At 30.9% G+C, this 26,794-nt stretch overlaps 1 protein-coding gene across 5 annotated transcripts in view; it reads right to left on the bottom strand.

Annotated features, from left to right (window-relative positions):
* Nucleotides 1–15,269: 15,269 nt before the first annotated feature.
* Nucleotides 15,270–26,794, bottom strand: part of LOC111000259 (atrial natriuretic peptide receptor 1) — a 119,799-nt gene continuing 108,274 nt past the window's right edge. For all 5 annotated transcript variants that reach the window (XM_045631147.1, XM_045631145.1, XM_045631146.1 and 2 more), the window contains 6 exons: nt 24,214–24,379; nt 23,085–23,234; nt 22,306–22,498; nt 20,369–20,543; nt 18,181–18,371; nt 15,270–16,671 (listed from right to left, as the gene is read on the bottom strand). In XM_045631147.1, coding sequence (XP_045487103.1) covers nt 16,066–16,671; nt 18,181–18,371; nt 20,369–20,543; nt 22,306–22,498; nt 23,085–23,234; nt 24,214–24,379 — 1,481 coding nt within the window. In that variant the 3' untranslated portion in view covers nt 15,270–16,065. The remainder of the gene's footprint in view (nt 16,672–18,180; nt 18,372–20,368; nt 20,544–22,305; nt 22,499–23,084; nt 23,235–24,213; nt 24,380–26,794) is intronic.

Consider the following 26,794-nt stretch of genomic DNA (forward strand, 5'->3'; position numbering starts at 1 on the left):
TGTGTATGTGTGCATGTGTGTGTGTGTGCTGTGTGTGTTTGTGTGTGAGCGAGTGTTAGCACGCTGTCAAGTATACAGTTAGGCCTTTTGAATTGATTCAGCGGTTGGCTACCATGTCCCTATGTTATAGGGGCTGATCTATTTTTTGCTCAAGCTATTCGTTCCTTCAATTGATAGACAATAGTTTCCAGTCTGAACACCGGGCTCTTTCCCTCTTCATTTCAGCCACTAGTAATTACTGGTTTTGAGTTTTAGTTTCAATAACACTTGGAGATGACATCATAAATTGAATATAATAATTAAAATTATAAAGATGCTAAATATATTGATACGATTAAAATAATTAAGTAAGTGATTTAATATTAAAAGCCTCTACAATGTTTTTTTACAAGTAATTGTTTCTAAACGATCTTACGAACGCGGTCAAGGATTTTCTGTCTCCCAATCGGACTATAAAGCGTGTTCCTATGCTACATAGTTCCTGTACCAACAGATTCTTTACGTTTTCACTGTATCCATTTGCACGTAATGCTACGAATTAAAGAAAAACACTTTTTTAACGGATTGAAGTTATGTATTATTGTAAACTTATAATTATTTAAACATAATTTTAAGTTTAATCGACGTTTCGCGTGCTTTACAGCGTGCGTGGTCACGGTGACTGAAGACAAAAGGTGTTGAAATCAAAAAAGTATCACAGCTGTAGAAAATGTGTGTAAGTGATAGCTGTGTGACATAGTGCCATTAGGACTGGCGAGTAGTTTCTGACGCTTAAAAAATTTGGTACACTTTTCTTAGGATCCTGAAATTCAGTGAACGATATATAAAGTAAAATCCAGATTTGACACCCCAACCCAAAACCTTTTTTCTAAATGACAGAACACTTTCATGATTCTTAGAGAAGAACTAGGATTACATAAAAATTTTCATATTCTATTACAATACAAGAAACAAAAATTAGTTGGTTGCAAAGTACACATTAATCATTTTAATTGTATTTTTAACAATCCCTACTTTGTACAGCCTGTATACTTCGCGGAAATTTAATTAATCCCAAGTGTTCCAGGAAATTTCTCGCTAAAAATTTGTACGAAATTACTTTTACTTGTCGAATTAAATGGTTCAGTGAAATATCAATAATGATAACATTATGTTCCCCAAACAAACAAGTTAGGAGTATACGTATGATACCTGTGTTACTTAGACAATGAATTATAAACAAGATATTATGATACATAAGAAACAGGGTTCACGTGTTCTGATAAACCTGTATATATTAGCATTAGTTGATACAACTAAATCGCTCTTATTTCAATCATTTACTTAATAAGTCTCTAATAGTCTCTTTATATCAAAAAGTGGTTTCGATTCAAGGAAAAGGTTGTGTTTGCTATATGCAATTAGAAGACACAGTTAAAACAATTGCTAATCAATAACACGTTTTTGTGATAGATATAAACTTTACATCGAATATATAGTCGATGCGTCCGCCCTTTAAAGTAACTCCTTTCGTCTTACAAGTTTCCAAGCTGTTGTTTCAGACTTCATTTCTTTATTAAATGTAAGGGACTTGAATAAGTTTGTTATTTCTTAGAAACGAAAACTTAACATACGATATTTGCCGACGTAGCTCTGAACCTATAAATAAATAGACTAGACAAGTCAATATTTAGTCTCGACACTCGATTCGCATAAAAAAGTACTACATTACTTTGAAAGGCGTATAGACTCACTGTATCCATTTGCACGTAATGCTACGAATTAAAGAAAAACACTTTTTTAACGGATTGAAGTTATGTATTATTGTAAACTTATAATTATTTAAACATAATTTTAAGTTTAATCGACGTTTCGCGTGCTTTACAGCGTGCGTGGTCACGGTGACTGAAGACAAAAGGTGTTGAAATCAAAAAAGTATCACAGCTGTAGAAAATGTGTGTAAGTAAGTAAGTAAAGATATTTGCCGACGTAGCTCTGAACCTATAAATAAATAGACTAGACAAGTCAATATTTAGTCTCGACACTCGATTCGCATAAAAAAGTACTACATTACTTTGAAAGGCGTATAGAGGTCAAATATTTGCCAAAAACACGGCAACAACTGCCTGACTTCTGAAAAAAGTCCTGTTAAGTACTTCAATGGACTGGTTTCCTAAAGATAATGTTATAAATTATCCATACTGATGTTTCTGAAGCGTTACTGAAATCTTTGTGTATTTACGTGTTTGAAAACTTTCCGACTTCAGAAGATTGTTGGGTAATGTTAATATCCAGAAAAGCTGAGTTGTTAATGGATTGAAATGAAAATGAAAACGAGTACAATAAATACGATTCAAATATGTTATATGCCTATTGTAATAAATACATTTAAATAGTTTAAGGTTTATAAAAAAAGACTAATATTTTTTTCTGCTCTTACATATACATCATAAATGACTAATTCAGTTGCAACAAATCATTCATCGTGTCTTTCAAAATACTTTGTTTTTTGGAGTCGGCATGCCATGAAAATAACTAATTCATAATATTTAAAAAGGTAGTTCACATCAGTCACAATACATATATGACGTAAATACGTATGTGACCTTCTATACACCATACTAAATCTTACTAATGGTACCTATTTCTAACAAGTAATAAAGACTAGGTCTAAGTATTAATTCAAAGCTAATCTCCTATGAATTCAGTCAATTGAAAATAAGGTTCAATAAAAATCTAGTCTGCTTTTACTACCACGTAATCCTGTCTGCTATCGTATTTTGCGAGAAAAACAACTTGTCGTTTATTCAGTATAAATCAAACATAAGAAAGCTTTGTCAAAACACATTAATTTCTTACCTTACGTGAAACAAACACCGTAAAATATCACAGAACTTTTAGATATTTGGGTAAATATATGGTTGACGATATACCTCGATAACAAACATTTTAACGTACATTAATGTCAATGTATATAAAGATAAAGAGCATTCGAATGAATAAGTGGAGATGGATGGTACATACTTTGCGAGGAGCTGAGAAGTGAAGTAAAACTTAGTGCCCAGAAACTGCAAATAGGAAAATTGAGACAACACAAACTATAGGACGATGACGTAAAACTAGTTTCAGGCAGGGGCTAGCAATAAGTGGAGGAGGGGTACAATGGAAGAAGCTGGAGGCCTCTGGAATCGCAAAAAGGCTGTTTTTGAATAAACTGTCTACAAACTTAGACATCATTTAACATTACGATCTAGGCTAACTGAAGACAAAAAAAATAATTTAATACTAACTAATTAACTAAAATGTATATTTAATATAAGCAAGTGATCAATAACACTACGTACAGGCTCTATTAATGGGAAGACATTGTACAAGAGAAGTAAAGACAAGTACTTGTGTACTGTTTATTCCACTTTCCACTGTTTAGCACTGAATACACTCATACTTATTCACTAATTTGAATGATATGTTATGTACATTGACTAAAAAAAATGTACCGTTAGTAATTGCTTTTTCTGGATCCTGGATTTTATGAAAGGAAAATGTTAGTACGAATAAGTAGGTAATATATGTACATTTATGAACGTTACTAAAAAAGATCAATGAATCTTTACTACACCTCTTAGCTCTCAAATAGTACGCAAATTTCGAATTTTAACATAACACGGACGAGATGAACTGCCAAGAAATTCGCGGCCTTTTTTATCTGAAAGAAGAGCCGCCTTGAAACTCTGTAGTTACTCATTCAAAGGCAAATATTTGCTAAGTTACATTGAACCTCTATAAAGCAACATAAAACGCTTTACGTGTTTAGCTGTAAGTGATCGTTATTGGGTCATTATTATGCTATTATATTTTATCACAGGTACTCGGCTGATAAACGGCTGCTATATTAAAAAGGATTTCCGAGATTTCCATTATTATATTACCTATTACGTTATATAAACAAATTATGTAACTAAATTATAGAAGGTAGGATAACCTTGTATAAAAACTATACAACTTAATTTCAGATACGGCAACAAATCAGATTCTTCGTTACATAAGAAGTTCGAGATTCCAAATTTAAATTCAGTTAATTTAAAATACTTAATCACTTGGGAATTTTTTTACGGAGCTATATAATATATCACTAAAATAATATTAATTATATTATATATTAATATTAAGTTTTCAGTTTATTTAATGTATATATTTGATATCTCAAAAGAAATGTCGTATCACTCGCTTTTCTCAAAATTGCTTGAGGTAGTAGTCTCTTGTAAGAAATACACTTTATTACATTTTGCATTAAAATATCTTATACTATTTAGCGTTTACATCATAATACTACATCTACAACCTATTAGTTGCTTTTCAAGCCGCGGCTTGAAATCTCGTAAAATATATCACATCTATTTCACAAATGCTTCAGAGCACTTTTCTTTATTGACAAAGTTTCGAGACTGATTCCCCGCAACGTTCTGCGGTTTAAAAACTTATCTTTTATATGAATTGAATCTATGGAATTGGAAATAATATATTTCTTGCATAGTTTTATTAAACTTTAGTAGGCAAACATCGACGATATCTGCACAGTTTTAAGAACAAGATTTTCCATATGTACTTAGGGAAAATAAATTAAGCAAACATTATGACGCGATTATATGGAATGATGCTTTTACAGTTACTTTAGTATTTATGATTTATAGTTTTCACATATAGGCTGTCTATAGATGCATTTTTGTAGCACAGGCCCTCGCCACGATTGTCAAACTGAATTGTCGGATTGGGCCTACACTCAGAACCCTTTGATCTGGGGTAGTGAGGCTTTACATACTAAAACTCAACTCAACCCACTCAACTCTCTATTACCCCCTAAAATTGATTTTTATTGTTCGCTAATCGCATTCAAACCTGGATTGTGCCAACATAAGTACTCACACACACGTTAGTATTTATTTTTATTATTAGTTAGATGTAAATATCCAAATATATATAAACATGATTTTTAGAGAAAAAGCGTAATTTTTAAACTATAAAATATTTACTAACACAGCAAGCCCTCTATAATTCAAGTTAATTATTGTGAAATACTAAGACCAGTTTTAAGGATAATTAGAAAAGTGATTAGTTGTTTGAATATGTAAATAAGTTAATCTCGTTTCGTAAAACTTATAAATTCTATATGAATCTCAATCACGCTTCCATAAGGCCTTGCCTTCATCTGAGTATATTTATGTTGTACTTAGCTAACACGAATTATGTTACTTTTTAAGCTTTCAATATTAGTGTCAAATCGATTCTAAATAGGCCATTCAATTTTACGTAGATACAAATAAATAAATTTAACATAGCCGTAACAAAGTCCCTTCAAATTGTTATTGAACAGTCTTATGGGATAAAATAAACATAAAAACAAATGCCTAGTAAACCTCATATGCTATTATTAGATTGTCCCACTTGAGACTCTCGGGCCTTCAAACAATTCTCATCATGCACTTAGAAAACACTTAACAAGATTTAACCAAACGGAACAATCCATTAGTGAACAAATCCTTATAGACGTTTTATTAAATTGTTTCTACACATATATACTGTTACTGCTACAGCTGGCTAGGGCTTAGAAAGTTCGTCCTAAGTTTCAGTCCCAGCGAAACAATTTGTTTGACTGACAGTTACATTTATCCATCTATCATCTCTGGCCTGGCTAAATGTCTGTGTATATTTGGTCCATATTCAGTTGTCGGGTCATTTAATAGTATTTATTACGCTGTAGACTAGTTATTCCCAAAGTGGTATATATCGATCTCTAGGGGTCTGGACATAGTCATAGTCATAGTCATAATATCTTTATTCATTTAGGTAAACATGTACACTTATGAATGTCAAGAAAAACAAATTAAATTAATCGTAAATTTACATTTACCACCAGTTCGCAAGTCAAGGGCGTAGAGCGGGTAAGATAGACAAACGAAGATAGACAACCTGCAAGGGGTCTACGTCAGCGACAAAAAAATTAGGGGTCCACGACAGTGGATCTCAACAGATACTCTGATAGTACCTATTTACTTACATCATACTATCTTATAATATAAAAACATATATATTCTTTATAAAAGTACCTATGAATTAAAAACATTATTAAATATGTTTATAAAATTGTGTAAGTTGTAGTATTATGTTGTATTCACTTTGTGGTTGCAAAACATTTTGAACTTGTAAAAACAAAAATATTAAATTAAATTAATAAATGTTTAATATAACATGTGTTTTTACTTTAACTTTTTAAAACTAAAACTCACTACAGTTAGAAATTTACAGGAAATCAATATCAGGTAAGTAGGGGGATTACCCAATACGCAAAAACATGTCAAGGGGTCTACGACACAAAAAAGTTTGGAGAACTCTGCTGTAGACAAATGAGAAAATATAAATAAGATTGAATTTAAATATTCTAAGTTCACTTACTAATATAAGTTTTATAGAAATTATAACTTTTGTATTTACAAAATTAAATACAAATAATAATTATCAATATTACAATCTTCTTAATAATTACATAACTTAAGAGTGGCGTCGAAGATAGTATATAAATTTTCAGTAGGGTTGCTATAATAAATAACCTTACAGGTACAACTAATCGTGTTGTAACCGCGGCCCGCTTTTAACAGCTCATAAATATTTTTCATTAAATAACATCTTTCTTAAAATAACCGAAGCTTTTAGGATACTCTGGTATTTTTTCAACGAATTTTTATAGAATTTTTAAATAAAGCTTTTAAGCAAATAAGAAACCTAGTAGATTTTTTTAATTTTACACCAGATATTAATTCCACAACCCAGCTCTTTTAATCCCTAATTTATAAGATAATAAATACGTGTATTGTACGAATCGTAAACAATGTGTGCGTTTTTGTATGTGGTTGTGTCAATGTGAATTGTTGTATGATAACACTCTCTTCTGTGTGATTGAAGATTTGTACCTATTGGTAATGTTGCATTAACCTATGCAGACAAAGTACATATGAATGATTCTATTTACGAGCTAGAAAGATTTCTATTGAATGGTAGCAGTCTGTTAGTCCTCAACAATATGTGCATAAAGTAAAGATCAAAACTATTCAACGGAAACGGTAGCAGAACTTTTGTATAAGGTTTTGCTACACCAATATAATTTTTCGAACTAAATTAACTCATGAATGTTTTCAGTAAACAACGTAAAACAAAGTTCTAGTGTGGAAACATTTCGCAAGATCATAAATTTAACGGGCGGAATAAATTTAATCATAAAAGAGATATAAAATATTTTTTCCTCGTAGTTTCAACTTCACAGATAAAAATGTTCGAATTTATTCATCTTTTAGTAGGCCTTAAATATAATAATAATACTTCTAATTTTCTCTCATACTTATAATTATAATTTCGCATATAAATTGGCATTGGTTGCATAAGTAGTAGGTACATATTTATTTTAGCACGCAAAATTTTACTGAGTTACGTGCTATGCCTTGTGAGAGAAACTACGCAGTTCATGAATATTAGAGTACCTGGGTTGAGGTAGTGTGGGCCGGGTATTCACATAGCATTTCCCCAACAATCAAGCAAAGTATTAAATGTTTCAATTTCTCGGACGCAAAATATAGAACTTTATCCATCTTTCAACTTTGCAGATATAATTTAAATCGCAATATAGCTCCAAATGTTGGAATTTAAATCAAAACTCTTAGCACGGCATTAAATAAAGTTTTGAAATTTTCGACTTTGAGCAACGGCTACAATACAGATATTTCTCACTTGGATCACGAGATCTCTCGTATATAACTCTCTTATTTTACGAATAGTTATAAACTTTTAAGTGATGTACTTAATATCGCCTCTTAATCTTATCTTTAAATTTATCGAATATTTTTGCTGTAAAGCATTCGTACTATCGGAACAATTTTATTGTATTTAAATGAAAGTGTGAATTAATCATACAAACAAGATAATGTATTTAATTTAATACGTAATATTCCTAAATTTATACAAAACAGACAAGTAACGGTTTATAAATATAGGAAAGATGACCTTCCAAATAATTGAAACACCGAAAGCAGCCAGCAGAAGAAGGCGCTGAGGTACTGTTTCGCCTCTATCTGTCAAATTGTGTTTTCGCTGTTATGAAAATTGATTGATTATAAATAAGGGCACTATATAAACTTACTTTATAAGGAACTAGTGGCCCGTCCCGGTTTCGCACGGGTGGACATTTATTTTTACATTTTTTTGTTGTTACTGATATGTTCTTTGACATTGTGGAACATTATTTTTTTCTATTATGAACGATTTTCGCAGCGCGTGCGATGAAAGATATTAATTAGGCATTTTTACACCTTAGGTAACATTATTGCAGTTTTAGCAGGGATTCTTTTTTTTCATGCAATTAAAATAGCCTGCATTAATCAGTGAAAATGTAGCAAATGGTAAAATAATTTTTTAAAATGGGTCTAGTACATTTTAAGCCAATTTGTAACAAACATATCTTTCCTCTTTATAATATTAGTATAGGTAAATATCCGGACATTCTAAGTTTGTTCAACGTCGACGACAATTGATAACGCCCCTAACACAAATTCGCAACATTTTCCGAGGATGTATTTGATCTTTGAAAAATTCTTACAAGATATGTAAAAAAAAGTGTAAGATAAATTTTCTGATGCCACGCTTCAATAACTTAGAATCTCAGTGTAATACCTAGATATAGATGGCTCATCTTCACAGAGTCAGTCACGTGTGCTCTGTCAATACTCAATATGTTCACGTCGTTTGAACCACAGACTATAGAACAATGGAGTGCTATATCTATTATTATTTACGCTATGTTTATTACATTTATGCATAGTTTATTTATTAGCGTTATTACTTCAAATGTTCGTTTACGATAATATCATTTTAGACAGTTTCTAAGCAAACTGCAATCAAACGATGCAATTCTACAGACCACTTGTCAAGTATTCATTAAAATTTTTACTATTAACATTTACTATCAGGTAGGTAACTATTATTTTTAAATATCGTTTGTATTACGGAACCGAGTGTGCAATGAAGTTTTCTGTAGAAAAATCTACAATACTATACGATTTTAATATAATTTTACCAGAATAAGGATTGTTTTTGAATAAAACCTTAAATAAATAAAAAATAATTAAGTTTTACATTACGCTTGAAGTACCCAACACCCAACTAGTATTATTATTAAGGTATTTATAAAAGCGATACGAATTAGGGCCTTTAAGAAAAACACTATTCCCTGAATGGTCGGCAGCACACCCGCCCCTGGCGTCAGAAGAGCTTTAGTTATCACTTTACTCAATGTGTCTAACAATATTATTTAACAGGTACTGATTTTGAAACATTTAGTGCGGTTATTATTATATAACAGTAATAACAACATTATGAAATTTTTGAACTCTGAAAGTTAATTTCGCATTCTTCATTCAGAAGTAGATTTCATACTGTGGTATTCACCTTCGCTTTACGGTTAGATAGCTGGCAACATTGACTAAAATTTTCAATATATTTCGCAATGAATATCGAAAATCTGTGCCGAGGTCAGAATAATACAGAAGCGAGACATCAGAACTTGATAAGTTCCATAGTATAACTTGCGACATTTGTGTTTAGCTTTCTATTATTTATTTCAGATTTACGTATCGTGCAATTATGTTAAGGCATTTCATAGCAGTAATAGTAATAATATAATCATATTTTTTTAAGTTTTAAAACATATTTATCAACATTTTTGTAGATATAATTTATTTTACGCCTTATCTGAAACCTGCTAACAAATTAAAAGAATATGACGTGGATCAGTATCAGCAGGATTTTTGCAGGGTCATCAATAATACTTTAAGATAAAACTTATCAATATTGGAAATACTTTGCCATGTAAATGACATTAACCATTGTACTAATTAGTCTCAGTTCATAAAAATCTACTTACTTCACAAAGTAGTAAAAATTATCAAAAGTTAACAAAATATGTATCAAAAGTCATTTATCACTTGAAATGAAATTAATTTTAATCTGTTTATTTGTAGTGGTTGCCTGGAAGAAATCGCTCGAAAGCGATAAGGCCGCCATTGCCCTCCTTTTCATTTAATTATGTTAAATTTTTATATTGTAATATTACGAAGTGTTAATAAATAAATAAATAATAAATTGCAGAAAATTCTCCGATTTTTAATGCAACATCTTTATTATATTATATAACAAATAATATTATGTAGTACAGCCCTACTTAAACCTAGTGATAAGAAGCCGTTTAATGTTGCGGTCTGCAAATTAGTTGATATTTTCCTCTTGTGAAAACCTTGCGAGTTCTCTAGCGCTTTTTATCAACGTAATTTTACCGTTGCTAAGTTTGTTAATTATACAAAAATAAGAGAATGTGTCGAATCGTGTTGATACTATGCTTTTATATTATTGTATGTGCCTTTTAAACATATATCTATCTGTATTCCTAAAACTAAGGAGCTGACAGACTGATCTCCAGATAAACTATTAGCTTACTCGGAAACGAATATCACTAACCTAATTTTCGCGCTGCCATACAAAGGGCATCACTTCTAATAAACCCTAACTAAGTGAACAATATGCAAAGTATATACTTATAAACGATTCAAATCAAGGAAAGTAACCATATTACCTGATCACCCTCATTTATAAAGATTATACTACAAAGTTGCGAAGTCAAGTCTAATTAGTAATAGAATTACGCTGACACCAACTCCACAAATTGGCTATTAAAACTTTGTTGAAATCCGTAATAGGGAAGGAAATTTTGCCTTGACAGAGGGAAGTTGAAATTTTTCATTGCCAAACGGCTTATTTTTTATCATTGTCCGAGTCAATATATAGAGATAATTGGAGTCTCTCCTAACCTAAACTCAGACAAGAACGAAGTTTAAATTACTACGTACAAGACTGCTATAGTTTTGAGTTTCTATCAAATTATATGAGATGTAACGTGGTTTTCATTATTTTTATAAAAGCAAAAGAAAAGACAAATTAATAATAATAAAATAATAAGTATATTATTTTATTATTATTATTTTGTCTTATAATATAGTAATATTACTGTTTAACTGAAATAAGGAAATTCGAAAAATGATTCCTAAAACATATGATTTAAAAGTCGTAAAAGTGAATAAAAGCAGTTCTTTAAATCGTTAAAAGGGATCTACATATTACACTTCTGTTATTATCGGATAAATGTCACCCACATTCATTACAAAAAAGGAATAAAATACTTTTTGTTCAACATATGCCATACGATTCATTTTCCTAATACAATTTGACGCTACCGAATGAAGGGTGATTTCATGCACGTAATTTTCGTGTTAGTCCCAATTTCTTGTGTTGAATAATTTTCAGCCAATAGCGTTGAAATAATTGGGTTGGAACAAATATGAATATATCCTAGATTACATCATTTACATGTTGATTAAATTGGCAATATAAATATTTACAAAATTGCAAGAAAGTCAGCGGTTTTTTTAACCACATATCTACGTATATAATAAAACATTTCCAGTTTTTTGGGAAAAACAGATATTTAAATTTATTATTTTAAAGTATAAACTGCTTAAAATTTGATTTGTTATAAATTTACCGTGATTTAAAATATCTAAAAAATAATATAACAATACTAGTCAGTCAAAATTCGAGACAGTGATAAATATGCTACGCCGTAGCATACAATGCTGTACGTAGCTTCTTTGTTAGTATAGAACATTATACTTGTATACTCAAGACTGTACCAATTTGATATAAAGATAAATAATATAAAAGATTATTTACATACAAAATACATACATGTTACTTTCTATTAAATATAAAATATATCATGCCACCGTCGTCTATATTTATCCTATTCACGCACCAAAAAATTTGCAGGCGAAAACTTGGAACTTTTGAAGACTTCGAATTAGCACCCTGCTATTATTTCTCATATCTCAGGAAGCAGGCTGTTGTAAATACTTTCCAAAAAAGTTGTTTCTGTGATCGTATTCGGTTCTGATTTTAGGTAAGTGAACATGATTAGTGTTTAGCAGATTTCTTTATGTATAAGCAATGAACACGAAACTGATATGTGTTAACGCAAACGGCATACATCAGACTTTAACTTTACAATAAAAATATGAATAAATGCAGTAACTTAAGGCAAAAATCCACAGAGGTTAGAGCCATCATATGTTCTATAAACCACTGCTAGACAAAGATAATATTTACCATGTCTCATAGCAATTACCCGTATTTGGATTGTAAAACTGATCCCTAAACTTGTTTGGTCAAATAGAACGACTTTGACATTAAACGTCAGAAGTTATATGTTTAAAGTAATTTGCCGTCTCGTTGTGGGTTTAACTACGTATAATCAATTTAAACTTCATCCATTGAGAGTATACATATAAATAAGGTTAACGAGATATTTTCAGTCCGATAAATATATATAACTTACATGTATAATAATATTAGCTTATGCAATGTTTAAGAAAATACAAAATTTTAATAACTTTTATTATAGTAGATATATTTGGCATTTATTAGTAACTGTTTAAAAATTAAAATCCCAAAAAATATAGCGCTATATAATTTTATTTTGTGACTAAACCAGGTCCAATAGCTTACCTTCCTAATTCTAAGGTAAATCATACTCTTCTTCTTCTCACTCTTCACGCCACTGGCTGAAAAGCTATAATTTCCAAACGATTCAACTTCACGTATAGTGTTTAAATGTAGCAATTTTTATTCTACTGCTTTAATATCGAATCAGTTAATTCGGCTTGATCAAATAATTGAGGCTTGATCCTTGGCGTTGCATAGAGATGCTTCTTCTTCCTCATTTACTCTGGAGAAAATTCAGAGTAGGGGATCGAAACTAAATCCAGTAGGTGAGTTTCATTATCTAATGTTAAGGCAATACCATCTGTATTACCTCAACGTCAGTCGTTCCACAACTGCGCATTTCTTAAAGCAGTCTTTGCCGCGCACTACTATGTGCTGAACCAGTTAAAGAAGTATTTGCAAATTGATTCGATTAGACATTAAAGAAAATAGTAGGCCAATTTTAAGAAGGCCATCAACGCAGTTACAAGCCTTCTGGTAATGTGTCTACTTAACATGAGATATCTCCTGTCGATTTGCTTTCTGTTTTATGAAAAAAGAAAGGAAATCAAGTGAAAATAGAGGCTGTAAATAGGAAACATTGTAAATAAACTGGAATGTGTTAGGCCCGAATTCGACAAGGCATTGACAAAAGCCAATCATATATAATGTATACTACCAAAAATATAATTTCATAAAACAAATTCAAAAACATGCCTCATTCACCACTCATACAGATAAGGTATGTTTTGACAATATTAATTTAAAGTGTTAATATTAACATTTTAAAAATGTTTATCGTTTATTGTAAATGAATTTTCGGCGTTGCTCGTGTATGGATATCTCTTACAAGCGATTACTATTTTTTGCTCCACTTATACTTACGATACTGAAATTACTGAGCCATGAAAATATAATGTCATAAAATGTCACGGAAGACAACCCTGTGTCCATCAACTCCGATCGGAACTGTCGTTGACAGCTACATGAGATCCGATAGGGGATTATTCTGAGCCTTTTTCAGATAACACGGTTTTTTGCTTATCGAAAAATATTTCATAATACAACTGGTGTAGTGTTTCTATGTAACAAAAAAATATTATTTGAACAATGAGTAATTTACAAAGAATATTGACTGATATCCAGGTAACACTGAAAATGTTTAGAAAATGAAAAACGGCTTAATGTATGTTGCCAATACTTTTATTGATTTTCGAAGTAATCTTCGTTCCTCCCTACACATCGTCGCATTCAATGGAATCACTGATAAAATCAGTGGACAGTACCCACATAACCTTACGATGATTAATGCAGTTGTGTTCTGTGAGACCGTATTTTAGGAACGGGCTTACGTCAAGTACGAGTGGAGCTGCGAAATCCCTCTTTATTAAAAAAAACTAAAAAAAAATAAAACAGAGGAAACTCAGAAATTATTTATAGATACTTAATTTAATATGAACAGTTGCGGCAATTTAGAATTACATTTTAACCTTGTAGCTGCATAAATTATGTCTAAACAAGTAACTTAAAACACGAATTTGTGCCCAAATTTGTATTTTAACTTCGGATTTAGGTCACACATGGCGAGAGATTTGTCGTGATGATATAAGTTTTTATAGCTCAGCAACCAGCTTACACATGTCATTTATTTTTCCATAAAAACTTGTGTAGAAGTTTCGTAAATTCAGATTTCTCAAGGCCCTTTATTAACGATCAAAATCTGAGATTCATGATCCACTCAATAAATTACTGAGTAACAAAATATTAAGTCTTTTGAGTTTTATATCTTTCCTAATTATTACGGATGTGCTCCATGTATGTTCATCCTCTGTGCTTCTTGATTTTCTACCAATAAAATGTATTTTATTTGCGATATCATACATTTATGTTAACTTGGTTTTACTAGAAGTTTATTTTATATATTTTTAATTTAATAGATTTTATCATTGATCATTTTTAATTTACATATACAGCAGTTCCAATGTATGTAAAAGTTTACAAGTATAAAATTCTATTTTACGTGTACCTGGAACTCAACTCATATCAGTATCTTTATTACATAGGGAGCCTAGTGGACAACCCCATAAAAACAGGAGCAATTCATGGAGAGGCTAATATATTAAATAATAAACTATTATTGTATTCCTTTTTTTAAGCTCAATATTGAAATTGGAATCGCCATCACTAATAGATTTTATAAGTCGTTGTTTTTTTTAAGCATTACATAGGAATCTTTATATCCCATCATGACTAGTATTTTGGTATAGAATCCGGGCTCTATGGGAAAATCAAAATTGATTGATGAATCATTCCTCTCAAGTTGTGTGATAATAAAAACATTGTCTATCTCACTCTCTCTATTTAATAAAGTTTAAAACATTTATCAACAATAAGATCACATTGAAGTTAATAATAAATAACTCTGGTTACATTAAGTACTTTTTTAAATGAAGGTTTAACCATTTATTATAATCCCAAAATCATATTTGAGATAATGATTGTTTAGGTTAGCAAACTCCCGTGCTATTGTTATAAAGATTATTTTATATTGTTATTTATAAAAAAAATGTTTATCATACAGTGAGCAGATTTTAAACTACAATTTATAAAATACATTTGAAACGTAAACATCTAAGTGCAACAAATTGAATGGTCTGAAAAAAATCATAACATTTATTTTTCTACAACAATTACACGCTAAACAACCTTTACTACTTAACCTATAAAGCGGGTATGTCATGGAAATCACAATTATTGACACTGAAAATATAATTCTACAATAATATTTACAATTTACTCTTTTAATAAGTTAAGACAGTACACCAGTTCGAAAATAAAAACTTATATTTACATATTTCTTCATGTTAACTATATAGGAATTATCTTTAAAGTTCTCTAGGCCATTTCCGCTGGGCCGGGGAAGAAAATTTCCGTAAATAACTAACACAAGTGATTTTACTATGTCTCATTATTATCTTTAACTTTGAATAAAAATTTATTCATTTCAGTATTGTTGTATTTCTTTTAGATGTAATAATTATCTTTCCCGGTTGGAACGTAAAAAGATATAATGTTTTCATACCATTTTTTCCACATATATCCACAGACTATTAGTACAAATCAGAGGTATTGAAATATACTATCAATGATATCACAAAATTGCCACAAACAGGCTAAGGGTCTGTTTCACAATATCCGGATAAGTTCTAAATATGCTATTTATTACTTATTACGCCTGTTAGATAGCGCTATTCGTCATGAAATGCGAAGTATCTTATTCGGAACTTTTATCTTTCGAATAATTTATGTGTTGCATAGCTATTTGGTACTTTATCCATACATTGTGAAAGAGGCCCTAAGAAAACTTTTGTTCATACTAATCCATATTAGCTTGAGGCATAATTAAAATCGACATTTGTATGATTTACAAAATCGTTCAATGACTAAGAAACCCTTTCAAACGATGGAATCATTAAGCTTATCCGATTTGGACAACAGAGGGACGCTGCTGTAATCTTTCAGAGACTGATTTCCCTTTCTCGTTCCATTATCAAACGAATTCGCTGTACCCAATTTCGGTATCCAATTATTATTACCTATTTTATTCGATAAATGATTTATTGGATTTATCGGAGCATCCTTCAATTTGACTTTTGGTTGGCTGTTCTGACTCAACGAGTTATGGTTTAATGAATTCACGTTGAGTGAAATGGAATTTGTGACGCTAAGTTTATCGTCATCGGTATGATCACCATTTGTTACGGGGTCTGTTGGATCTGAGAGTTGCCTTTGCATTTTCACGACTTGGAGTAAGGGTTGGGCTTCCTTTTCCAATCTGATGAGGTCCGATTTTTGCTGGAATACACCGGAACCTCGTCTGCTTGATGACCTGGAACTGTGCTCCAACCGATGTTTAAATGGTGTTAAGTGGGACAGTGAGCTGCTGTTGTTTGATTGCGTTTGCAGTTTGACTAAAGGTGTGTCTTTTGGTGGGTTGTGGTTCGCTTGATTTGGGTCGTAGATTTCGCCCAATAACCAGTATGTGACTAGAACTCCTTTACCCTAGAAATAATAAATCCATATAAATATAAGAACACTGTTCGTTACTAGATGAAGGAGAATTTCTTATAAATACTTTTCTAAACTTCTATATCTTAAAAAGCAGAAAAATATGATTTATTAAAGTCTCCAAGCGTCTTGATTTATTTTCTCGCCTTATATTTTTTATGGTAATGGAAAGTCAAAAAACAATTACGTCGAGCAACAGACATACCGAACACAAATTATCATAAATTTTACTTTAGGCGTAAGAGATATTTTAATAAATTCTGGAAAGGCAATGAAATAGTATTATTACATTCTAGATACTGCCTTTGAACTTGCTTTGATTACTTTTTTATATTAAATTCGTAAATATCATGTATTCATATCGTGAATGTCATTCAACACATTTACAAAATAAATACTATCATGAATATATAACCATATAAACATAATAAAATAAAAAAAAAACCATAAATACAATTTTTTTTTATTTCTCAGAAGTTATTAACCGATTTCAAAGGAAAAGGTTATTAAAAATGTGTAAATTTTAAACAATCAGATTGTTTTTATTTACTCATAATCATATAAAAAATACATAACTGCACAATTTTAACACTCATTTTATTTTAATAAATTAACACTTTATATAATGACATAAAGCAATTAATATATGATCTACAAAATTATAAATTATTCCAGGCCGAAAAAACTAGTAAAAATATTATTACTTAATAAGATGGGATTAAAAAGAGTGGCGGAGAGTTTATTGACAGTTCTTCTCTTCCGTTCTACGCCCTTGATTTTAAAACTGGCATTAAAAATTTGAAGCATTCGGTATATTTCTTTTTTGACGTTCGTAAGTGTACATTATGTTACCTACATGAATAAATGATTTTTGAGCCATTACACAATAATTGTAAGACGCAAAAATTTTAAGACGTTAAAAAATAATAAAGATTGTATTGCTATATACTGAAAATAAATACAGGCGAACAAGAAATGTGGACCCACTTACGACAAATACGATTGGATTTAAAATTCAAATGGCTAATGTAAGCGCGACTTGCGTGCTCGTATAGGTTTATATATTTTTCTAAAGTGATGTTCATTTCTAAAATAAGAAACAATATATGTATCTAGAAGTCCATTTAAGTTTTAAGAATAATTTTAGAATAGGGAAATGAAACACAGGGGACCACGTCATGGTGGACTTTAAATAACACATCATCTTTATAAACCTAAACTTTAATATTTTATGAATTAAGTAACAGTTATTATTTCCTTTTTATTCATTTAATTATTCATTTGTTTATGTTACAAGGTAAATTGATTTCTATGTATTCACTTTATTGTTTAGGTAGTGCATTATATTTTTGCTTTGCTATATATATTAATTCATTCATCACTAATAATATTATAAAAGTGTTATTGAAAAAATATTATATTTGATATATTTAAAGATACCCTTTACTCAGATAAGACGTGTAGATCTCAAGTTTAATAACAAAACGTTTTTTTAACTCTTACCTTCATAGCAACTTCTCCTCTGCACTCTAATTTAAAAGTGCCAAATGTGTCCAACAAAGCCTTGGTCGTGGGAGACACATGTATCTTCAATGCTTCGCCATTGGACTCCATTCTGGAAGCTGTGTTTACGGTGTCCCCGAATAAGCAGTAGCGAGGCATCTTCAGGCCTACGACACCGGCTACGCAGGGACCTAGGCATAATTAAAAAAAACATTAATTAATGGTCATGTGAGCCTTTGATGTCTATGTATAACCGTGTCTGTTAAACGCATGTCAAATCTAGTCAGCCACTGATAAACAAGAAAACGAAAAGAAAATCGAATGAATGTTCTAGGTTTGAAATTGAAAGAAAGAAGAAGAAGTAAATAGAATAGAAATGGACATGATCCATTGAGGAAAGACAAAAATAAATGGATGAAAAAAGCGACGGAATGGCTTCCTCTTGATGACAAAAGGAAACGAGGAAGACAAATAAAATGATAGGGATACAAGAAGATCAGCGTGCCCTCTGTGGATACGTAAAGCTAGATACCGAGAAGAGAGGAAGCTCGTAGGCCTATGTCCAAGGACAATCTGTAAATTAGAAACTAAACGGCTTACCGATTATTTATACGTTTTTCAAATACTTTACAATTTTATGTTCTAAGATATTGTACTTTACAGCAATAAATGCTATTATTATTATTAAAGAACCCGTAGCTTTTTACCAAGTATTGCCTTATATTCATTAGAAAGTTTCTTAGTCCTACTGCTAAGTATCAATTTTGTACGTCAAACATATTACATTTGACATATGGGAGTGATATTTATATAGTACTAGCGGATCCGACAGACGTTGTCCTGTCTACACGTCTTTAATTTCAAAATTACAATTTTTAATAAGCCATTTTGATGAAAATTATTATTCAAATGTTATGACAATATCTAACGATCCAGCACATGGTCACACACGATATAACACAATGATAACAAAACTTTTTTTAAATTTCGAGACAGACTAAAATTAAAATTCGAATATTATTTAAAATTTGAGACTGCGATGGTAGCGCCGTCTGTCGGATCCAATGTAAAACATTCCAAAATCAACAACTACTAATTAATTAAAAAAAACATTGTCCAGTGGACAAAATTGTGAATCTAAACCATTCTCGAATCTCCACGAACACACACAAAAAATTTCATCAAAATTGGTCCAGTCGTTTAGGAGGAGTTCAGTCACATACACACGCACACAAGAAATATATATATTAAGATAGAATAGTGCGTTTCAAAAGCACCAACGCCTTTTAAGTATCTGTAAAGTCAGGTTTATAGAAATACTTAGTAATAAAGTAAAATGCTAGAAGAGAGCGGTTTTATTACAACTAACTTCACCTTGTTCGAAAGGAAATAAAAGATACTCCAGATATACTACGTAGATAACTGGTACTAAATGTATTGAAAACATAGTACACAGCTGCAAAAGGTAAAAGAACTAAACTTAAAAAGGCATATGAAAATAACTGAAAGAAACATTATTATGCATAGATATATTAGCATCGCCTTAACATGCGCATATGCAAAGCTTGATTGATGGCATAAAGCCATACATAAAATCAGCATAGTGTTAAAGGGGTACGGGATTTTTAACAAAGTTTTGCGCATTTGTGATCACCGACTGATACAACATACTTTTTTGAGCGATCTGGAATACCTATATGTGTAAGTGTTGACTTCTGGACAATCACATGAATACATAATAATAACGAATTTATTTTGCCTATACTTGTTTTGTATAAGGACAGATGTTTCTTATAATTTAAAGTTATAAAAAAATCACTAAATGCTTATTTCATTTTATTAATATTATGCAGATTTTTCATAAATCACTCTACACCTAACCTAGACTAATACAAAGTCTAGGTTAATGGCTCCTTAGTTATTTTTTGATATTTTGTACTCTTACTCTATTTATATTGTAGCAATAATAAAAAAGAATAAAGCATCCACTTCAATCTGAACGAACACGAAATATACCGCATATATATAAAAAATGCAATTTATATAAATTTTACGTACAGTCAAAATTATTTCAACTATAAATAAAATAAATTTTCATACAATCACTGTCGCTGCCGTCTTTAGTTCAAGAATTAAAAAAAAATGCAAATGGCACATAAATATTGATTTCTTTCTAGTAGTTCCTTACCAGAATGCAATCCAATTCTAAGCTTTAGCTGATCCTGCGGACGGTGCCGTATTCTAAAGCGCCTCACAGCGTCTAGTAAAGCAAGCGCCATCCTCGCAACTTCACACGCATGCCTTGTTCCATTTCGTTCAGGTAAACCCGATACTACCATGTAAGCATCTCCAATAGTTTCCACCTAGAGAAAATTTTACACATATAATCTCTAAAACAAAAAATATAACTCTCTTAAAGCGCTTAATTGTAGAAACAACATATCTCGTATAGGACATATATTTGCATAAAACATCTTGAATTAATTCGAACCTCAACTAATTTATATGCTGATTGCTTTATAAGTAGTTCGTGTATAAACTTTATAAGACAGAAGACATAATTTACGGTGTATCAGCTCCAATAAATTATAATTGCTGTAAATTATAATGTATAAGTGCGAATTTTATATACACAATATTGCAGAGTCAAGATGTCTTACATCGCGGTGAATACACTCTATGCAGAGAAATGCCGCAGCACGTCAACTGATATGGATCTCACTTCTGCCATTATTTTAGCCTTCAACTGATCAAAATTCGTAAGAGGGATATCATAAACTCTTGCTTTAAGAAGAAAAGTCATCTTGGGTTAATTCGGCAGATCTGGGTGGTCACAATATGTCTCCCGTGTTTTCCCGGAAACAACGCTTTTAGTGTGTCCATGGAATCCCTAGCTGTTTGAGATGTGGCTTCATCTTGCTGAAACCATACACCTGAGTTGTCACAAACTCTTTTTGCAGCTGCGGTACAGTTTAAATCAATATTTTATCATATGTAACCGTTGCACCTCGGTCATTCTCTAAGAAAAACGACCCGATAATTTTCTTCGTCGATATTGCACACCACACAGTCACTTTGAGGTTGTGTAATGCTTTCTGATGCTTTATTTTTGGATTGCTTGATGATCAGTTACGGCAATATTGATGATTGAAGTACCTTTCGAGGCAAAAGTCTGACATCACTAAATTAAATATTGTCCATCCCATTTTCCTCTCAAAATATCCCTAACATCTTGACAGTAAATTTTTCGATGAGTGTAGAATCTTATATCTAAGGCCAACATTCTTTGAAGAATTAAAAGGCGGAGATTCAAAGAGGCAGTATGTTTTTTAACTGATCGTCGTGGATGATGCGCGTACGCAGCGGCGACGCGGTCAATGGTTTCAATCGATCGCACAGATCTATTTTGCAGGCGAATTGAATGATGCAGTAAACAACCTGCCGCTCTGAATTTTTCTAACCACAGCTTGATTAACTGAATAAAGGGGGATGCTAGAAACCACTCTAAGTATTATTTACCAAATAATTAAGTTGCCCTCTATGCCCTTCATTTTTCTCCGTCAAGATATTAATAATTTTGTTTAACCCCCTAATTTTACTAAAGAATAGTACCTGGATGACCGAGCTTCACTCGGTTTTTTTTTTTTAATTTATTTATAAATTGTTTTTTTTTTTGGAAATTATATTTAAGTACGAATTACATACTAATAAAATGGTGAAATATGAATGTTATTATCGAATAAGGTTAATTATATTCATATTTAAGTTTCTATTTGACTGACATCTTTAAACGAGCAATCATATGTTTAAGTTGATAAAACACGAATAAAATGACATTTTCTATAAATGATTCCTATCTAGATCGATTTATCGCCCCCGAAACCCTCCGTATACTTAATTTCATGAAAATCGTTGGAGCCGATTCCGAGATTCCAATTATATATATATATATATATATATATACAAGAATTGCCCGTTTAAAGATATAAGATATTAATTGCAATAGGTTCGTATGCAGATCATTGAAAAGTTTTGAAAAATCAAAGTCTTGTTGTATATGTATCGTACTGACTTGTGTCTGGTATTTTTAATCTAAGAAAATTTGTATTAAATATAAAATCCCACCTTATACACGTCGTAGTTCTCAACTATCGAGTCAAAACAGGTGTATAGATCGTTCAGAAGATCAACCACTTGCATTGGAGTAGATGAAGCAGATAAAGATGTAAACCCGACTATGTCGGAGAAGTATATGGTGACTTGTTCAAACGTCTCTGCTACCACTGACTGACCATTGATAAGTTGAGATGCCACGGACCTAAAAATACATCCTTAATTACCTCTATTTTCGTATAAGTTAGTAGACAAATCAAATCAAATCAAAATATCTTTATTCATATAGGTAAACTTTTACACTTATGAACGTCAAAAATAACAAATTAAATTAATCATAAATTTACATTTACAACCAGTTCGCAAGTCAAGGGCGTAGAGCGGGTAAGAAGAACTGGCAAGAAACCAAACAGATAAACTGTATCGAAATTTAGCATTCGTGTTTAAACGTCTTAAAATGAAATTTATAGATACTGAAATACTATGAAATTATAAGAGTATGACAGGTCCTGTTTGAAGTCAGTAACATGTAACAAACCAGGGAATACTTTTTGAAATTCAAACTAAGAATGGATCTCTTGATTGTGGTTGGTTAACTGCTCGACCAATCTCAATCAAGCAAGACTAATTAAGACTTAGTCCCGTGAATAACTAATGGAAACTTCCTAAAAGTAAATAGTAATCTTATACTTATTATATAATAGGTTTACATATATTGTTAAAGTTCTCAAAGCATTAATAAATATTGTAACTTCACAGTTATATAAAAACTAAGTATTGTTAAGTCTTACTTTGGCAACAACTGGTACAATAGTTCTTCACATTTCTTCTTTTCCTCCAAATAATCCTGTGTTCGTTCGCTAACTAATGTCTCTAAGTTGTTCGCGTATTGTTCCATTCGAGATAACAAGTTGTCGAGAATATTACTGCTTTCTTGTGACCTGAGAAATAATGATGTTTAAAAATAATGTTATTTTAATTTAATTAATAAATTTGCTTAATATATGGTAGGTTATAGGTAGTATAAGGACAACCTTCCTTATATTTTTTTACGGTTTTGCCGCCTAATATTAAACAAAGTTTTGTGCATAATATGCAATGGTTTATTAAATTATAATTAAATATGTAAATCCAGAAACATGATTTACTGTTAAACATACAAATCGTGAAAACAATAATAGAGTAGGTGCCCACTCAAACAGCAGTAAAAGCTGCAGAGTGTAAATAACATAGACATTTTGTGATGTCCCATTAAAAAATACATTACAAAAAAAATTATTACTAGTAACGACAAAAAACGAAATAACTTGTTATCTGGATTCTATCAACTTCAAAATATTAAATTTTATTAATATTACTCCATCAAAATGTTATTAAGCTATTAATTTAATTTATTCATCTAAATATTGTAAAGGTAAGTTACTTGAACGAAATTAACTGTTCCACTTGACTGAAACAGGATTCAATATAAGTTAATATTGCATTTAATAGAATAAAGTTTCTTCGTAGCGATGGGAGTTTCACTTAACTAGAAATGATTTCGCAACTCAGTTCTCAAAGGGAATTGTTATCTTTAATAAGGTCAAGGGTACCATTGATATTGGGGAAATGTTAGATATTTATACGATAATACTTCAAAGATTAATCGTATTATTGCAATTATTAATTACACAATTTAAATAATGAAACTCGCGGTACTATTTCTATAATGTATGCAAAATTCGGCATTGAGTTTTAAATAAAATTTAAAATAATTGTAAAATTGTGATATTTTAAGACTATTTCATTCGGTAACGGAAATGTCTTACTTTTTCAATTGTATTTTACATAAAAATATGTTAATCGGTTTATTGGTGTCAGAGAAACAAAAAAACACAGACATAATAAAGATATATTAAAATCATTTGTATCAAAACTTACTTGTTAAGTCGTCGTATAGCGTGTTTCAAATGGGCGAAGTCTGGTCTTTCAGCAGGGTCTTCAGCCCAGCATCGTCTCATCAACTCTGTAGCATCATCAGCCTCACATGATCTATATTGGTTTGTGTTGGGTCGGAATCCGGCACTGCGTACTGCTTCGATTATTTCTTTAAAAACAACGATAAAAGGCTTTAAATATCAAATGTGTTAATCATAGCACTGAGTAAACTAACCTAACTATTTTGAATATCTTAATATATATATATTTCTTGTGTGCGTGTGTATGTGACTGAACTCCTCCTAAACGACTGGACCAATTTTGATGAAATATTTTGTGTGTGTTCGTGGAGATTCGAGAATGGTTTAGATTCACAATTTTGTCCGCTGGACAATGTTTTTTTTAATTAATTAGTAGTTGTTGATTTTGGAATGTTTTACATTGGATCCGACAGACGGCGCTACCATCGCAGTGTCAAATTTTAAATAATATTCGAATTTTAATTTTAGTCTGTCCCGAAATTTAAAAAAAGTTTTGTTATCATTGTGTTATATCGTGTGTGACCATGTGCTGGATCGTTAGATATTGTCATAACATTTGTATAATAATTTTCATCAAAATGGCTTATTAAAAACTATCATCATACTATTAGGCCCTTTTTTACAAAAATATTATATTAATATTATATTTCTTTTGGCTGAAAATACGTAAATGAAAAATCTCTTAATATTCATATTTTAATCACAACAGCAACTTTAACAACCACAAAATTCTCTCAAATACAGTTTCAATACAATAAATCAACAAATTTAAATTTGGCAAACAACTTGGCTTGTTTAAGTTGAAAGCCAATTTACTATTAAAAATATTTTGCAAAACAAGAGAACTTCAAAACTGCTCGATCTAATTTTGTTAATTTTGGATGAGTTTACTTTTCATTTGCATTTAATAACACAATCAGATTCAAAACCAATAAACACAAACATTGCCAATATTGACACAATCTCGTACCACGATTGTGAAACATTACATTTTATTTTATTGCTCATAAACTCTCTAATGTTCTTCTTTCCTATCTACGTAGACCAGGAACTCAGTACAAAAGAATTCCGTTGTCATAAACATTTTAAGATCGCGAACGACATTCCGCAAATATGGTTCCCTGTAATTTCTTTGATCATAAAAACTGTGTCTAGTCTTGATAACATTTTATTTACACCAATATAATATGGATTTCCTATCAAATGCGAAATGAAATTAATCATGCGAATTCATCCCCGAGGTAGGGCGTTTGACGCCTGGCTAAGAAGAAATGATTACTGCTTTTATATACCCAATATACTTTCCGAAACTCGGTGAGGAAACTGGCTTCATTCTTGGATCATTCACCTTATGATCCCATGAAATAGATAACAGTAATCCATAAATGGGTCCGCCCTTTGCCATAATATATGTAACGCGCGATGATTAGGATATATGATCAAATCTTCACTGTATCAAATCGAGTCATCGCATTTCCCTTTTGTACCATTTTGAAAAGGATTGTATTGTGCATGACGAGAATATTTTTATGCGTCATTGGTTTCAACTACATGGTGTGCTGGTATTTGAGTAATAATGTTTTGTTCCATAAGAGTATGAGTCTTATGGAATAGAGAGTTATGTGTGAAAAGACAATAGCCTTTACACACATAATGGGGCACTATGGGGCACTATGGGGCACTATGGTATGGGTAAATTGTAGAATTAGAATCATTTAATTAGTGTACATTATGTTACCTATATGAATAAATGATTTTGATTTGATTTGATAATATCTTTTGCAAACATGGCACGTTAATATAGATAAGCCACTTTGTCAAAATCGGCCTAGGTAACAGTATTACTTTTACTGATAATAAACGAAATTGCTAGATATTTTTAAGTACGCAACCAATAATGCGATCTTTATCAATAGAGACAATAATTTTAATTAAGATTAATAAAGTATGTATTCTTTAACATGGAGATGGAGTAATTTCTAAGTCATTTTCGTTACTGTTGGCGTGTTAGGTTAGATATTTAATACATTTTCAATTTATTGTATGCTCTTTTTACGTCTACCTTTTCATTCCCTGAAGACAGATTTATTAACCTTTTCACGTTAACGGCTTTTAGAAAGTTCTACAAGTTTTGAGTTTTCAAGCAGTACAGGCTTTAACTTTATAAACTTTTTAGTAACTAAAAAATTCTTTTAAGTATCTACATCTATTTTCTCGTAATAATTACAATGTTATGGAGATACAAACTTATATGGGTTTAGGCCTCAGATTTCATACATTTCGTAGATCATTTTTAGTTTTTCCTCCCATTTGTAGTTGTGGGAAATTCTGCATCGGTTTATTTACTAAGTCTATAAAAATCATACATATTACGAAATCTTCTGATAATTTTATAAAATCTTCTATCTTATATGTACGACAATATATGTCAACATAAGTTTTGCAAAAAATAAGAATAAAAAAAATTCAATTAAAAAGATAAACAAGATAAGACAAATACACAATGAAATAAAATTACTAAGAATTTTGGTACTTAAAGCAGA

The sequence above is a fragment of the Pieris rapae genome, chromosome 14 (genome assembly GCF_905147795.1).
Source record: "Pieris rapae chromosome 14, ilPieRapa1.1, whole genome shotgun sequence".
NCBI lineage: Eukaryota > Metazoa > Arthropoda > Insecta > Lepidoptera > Pieridae > Pieris > Pieris rapae.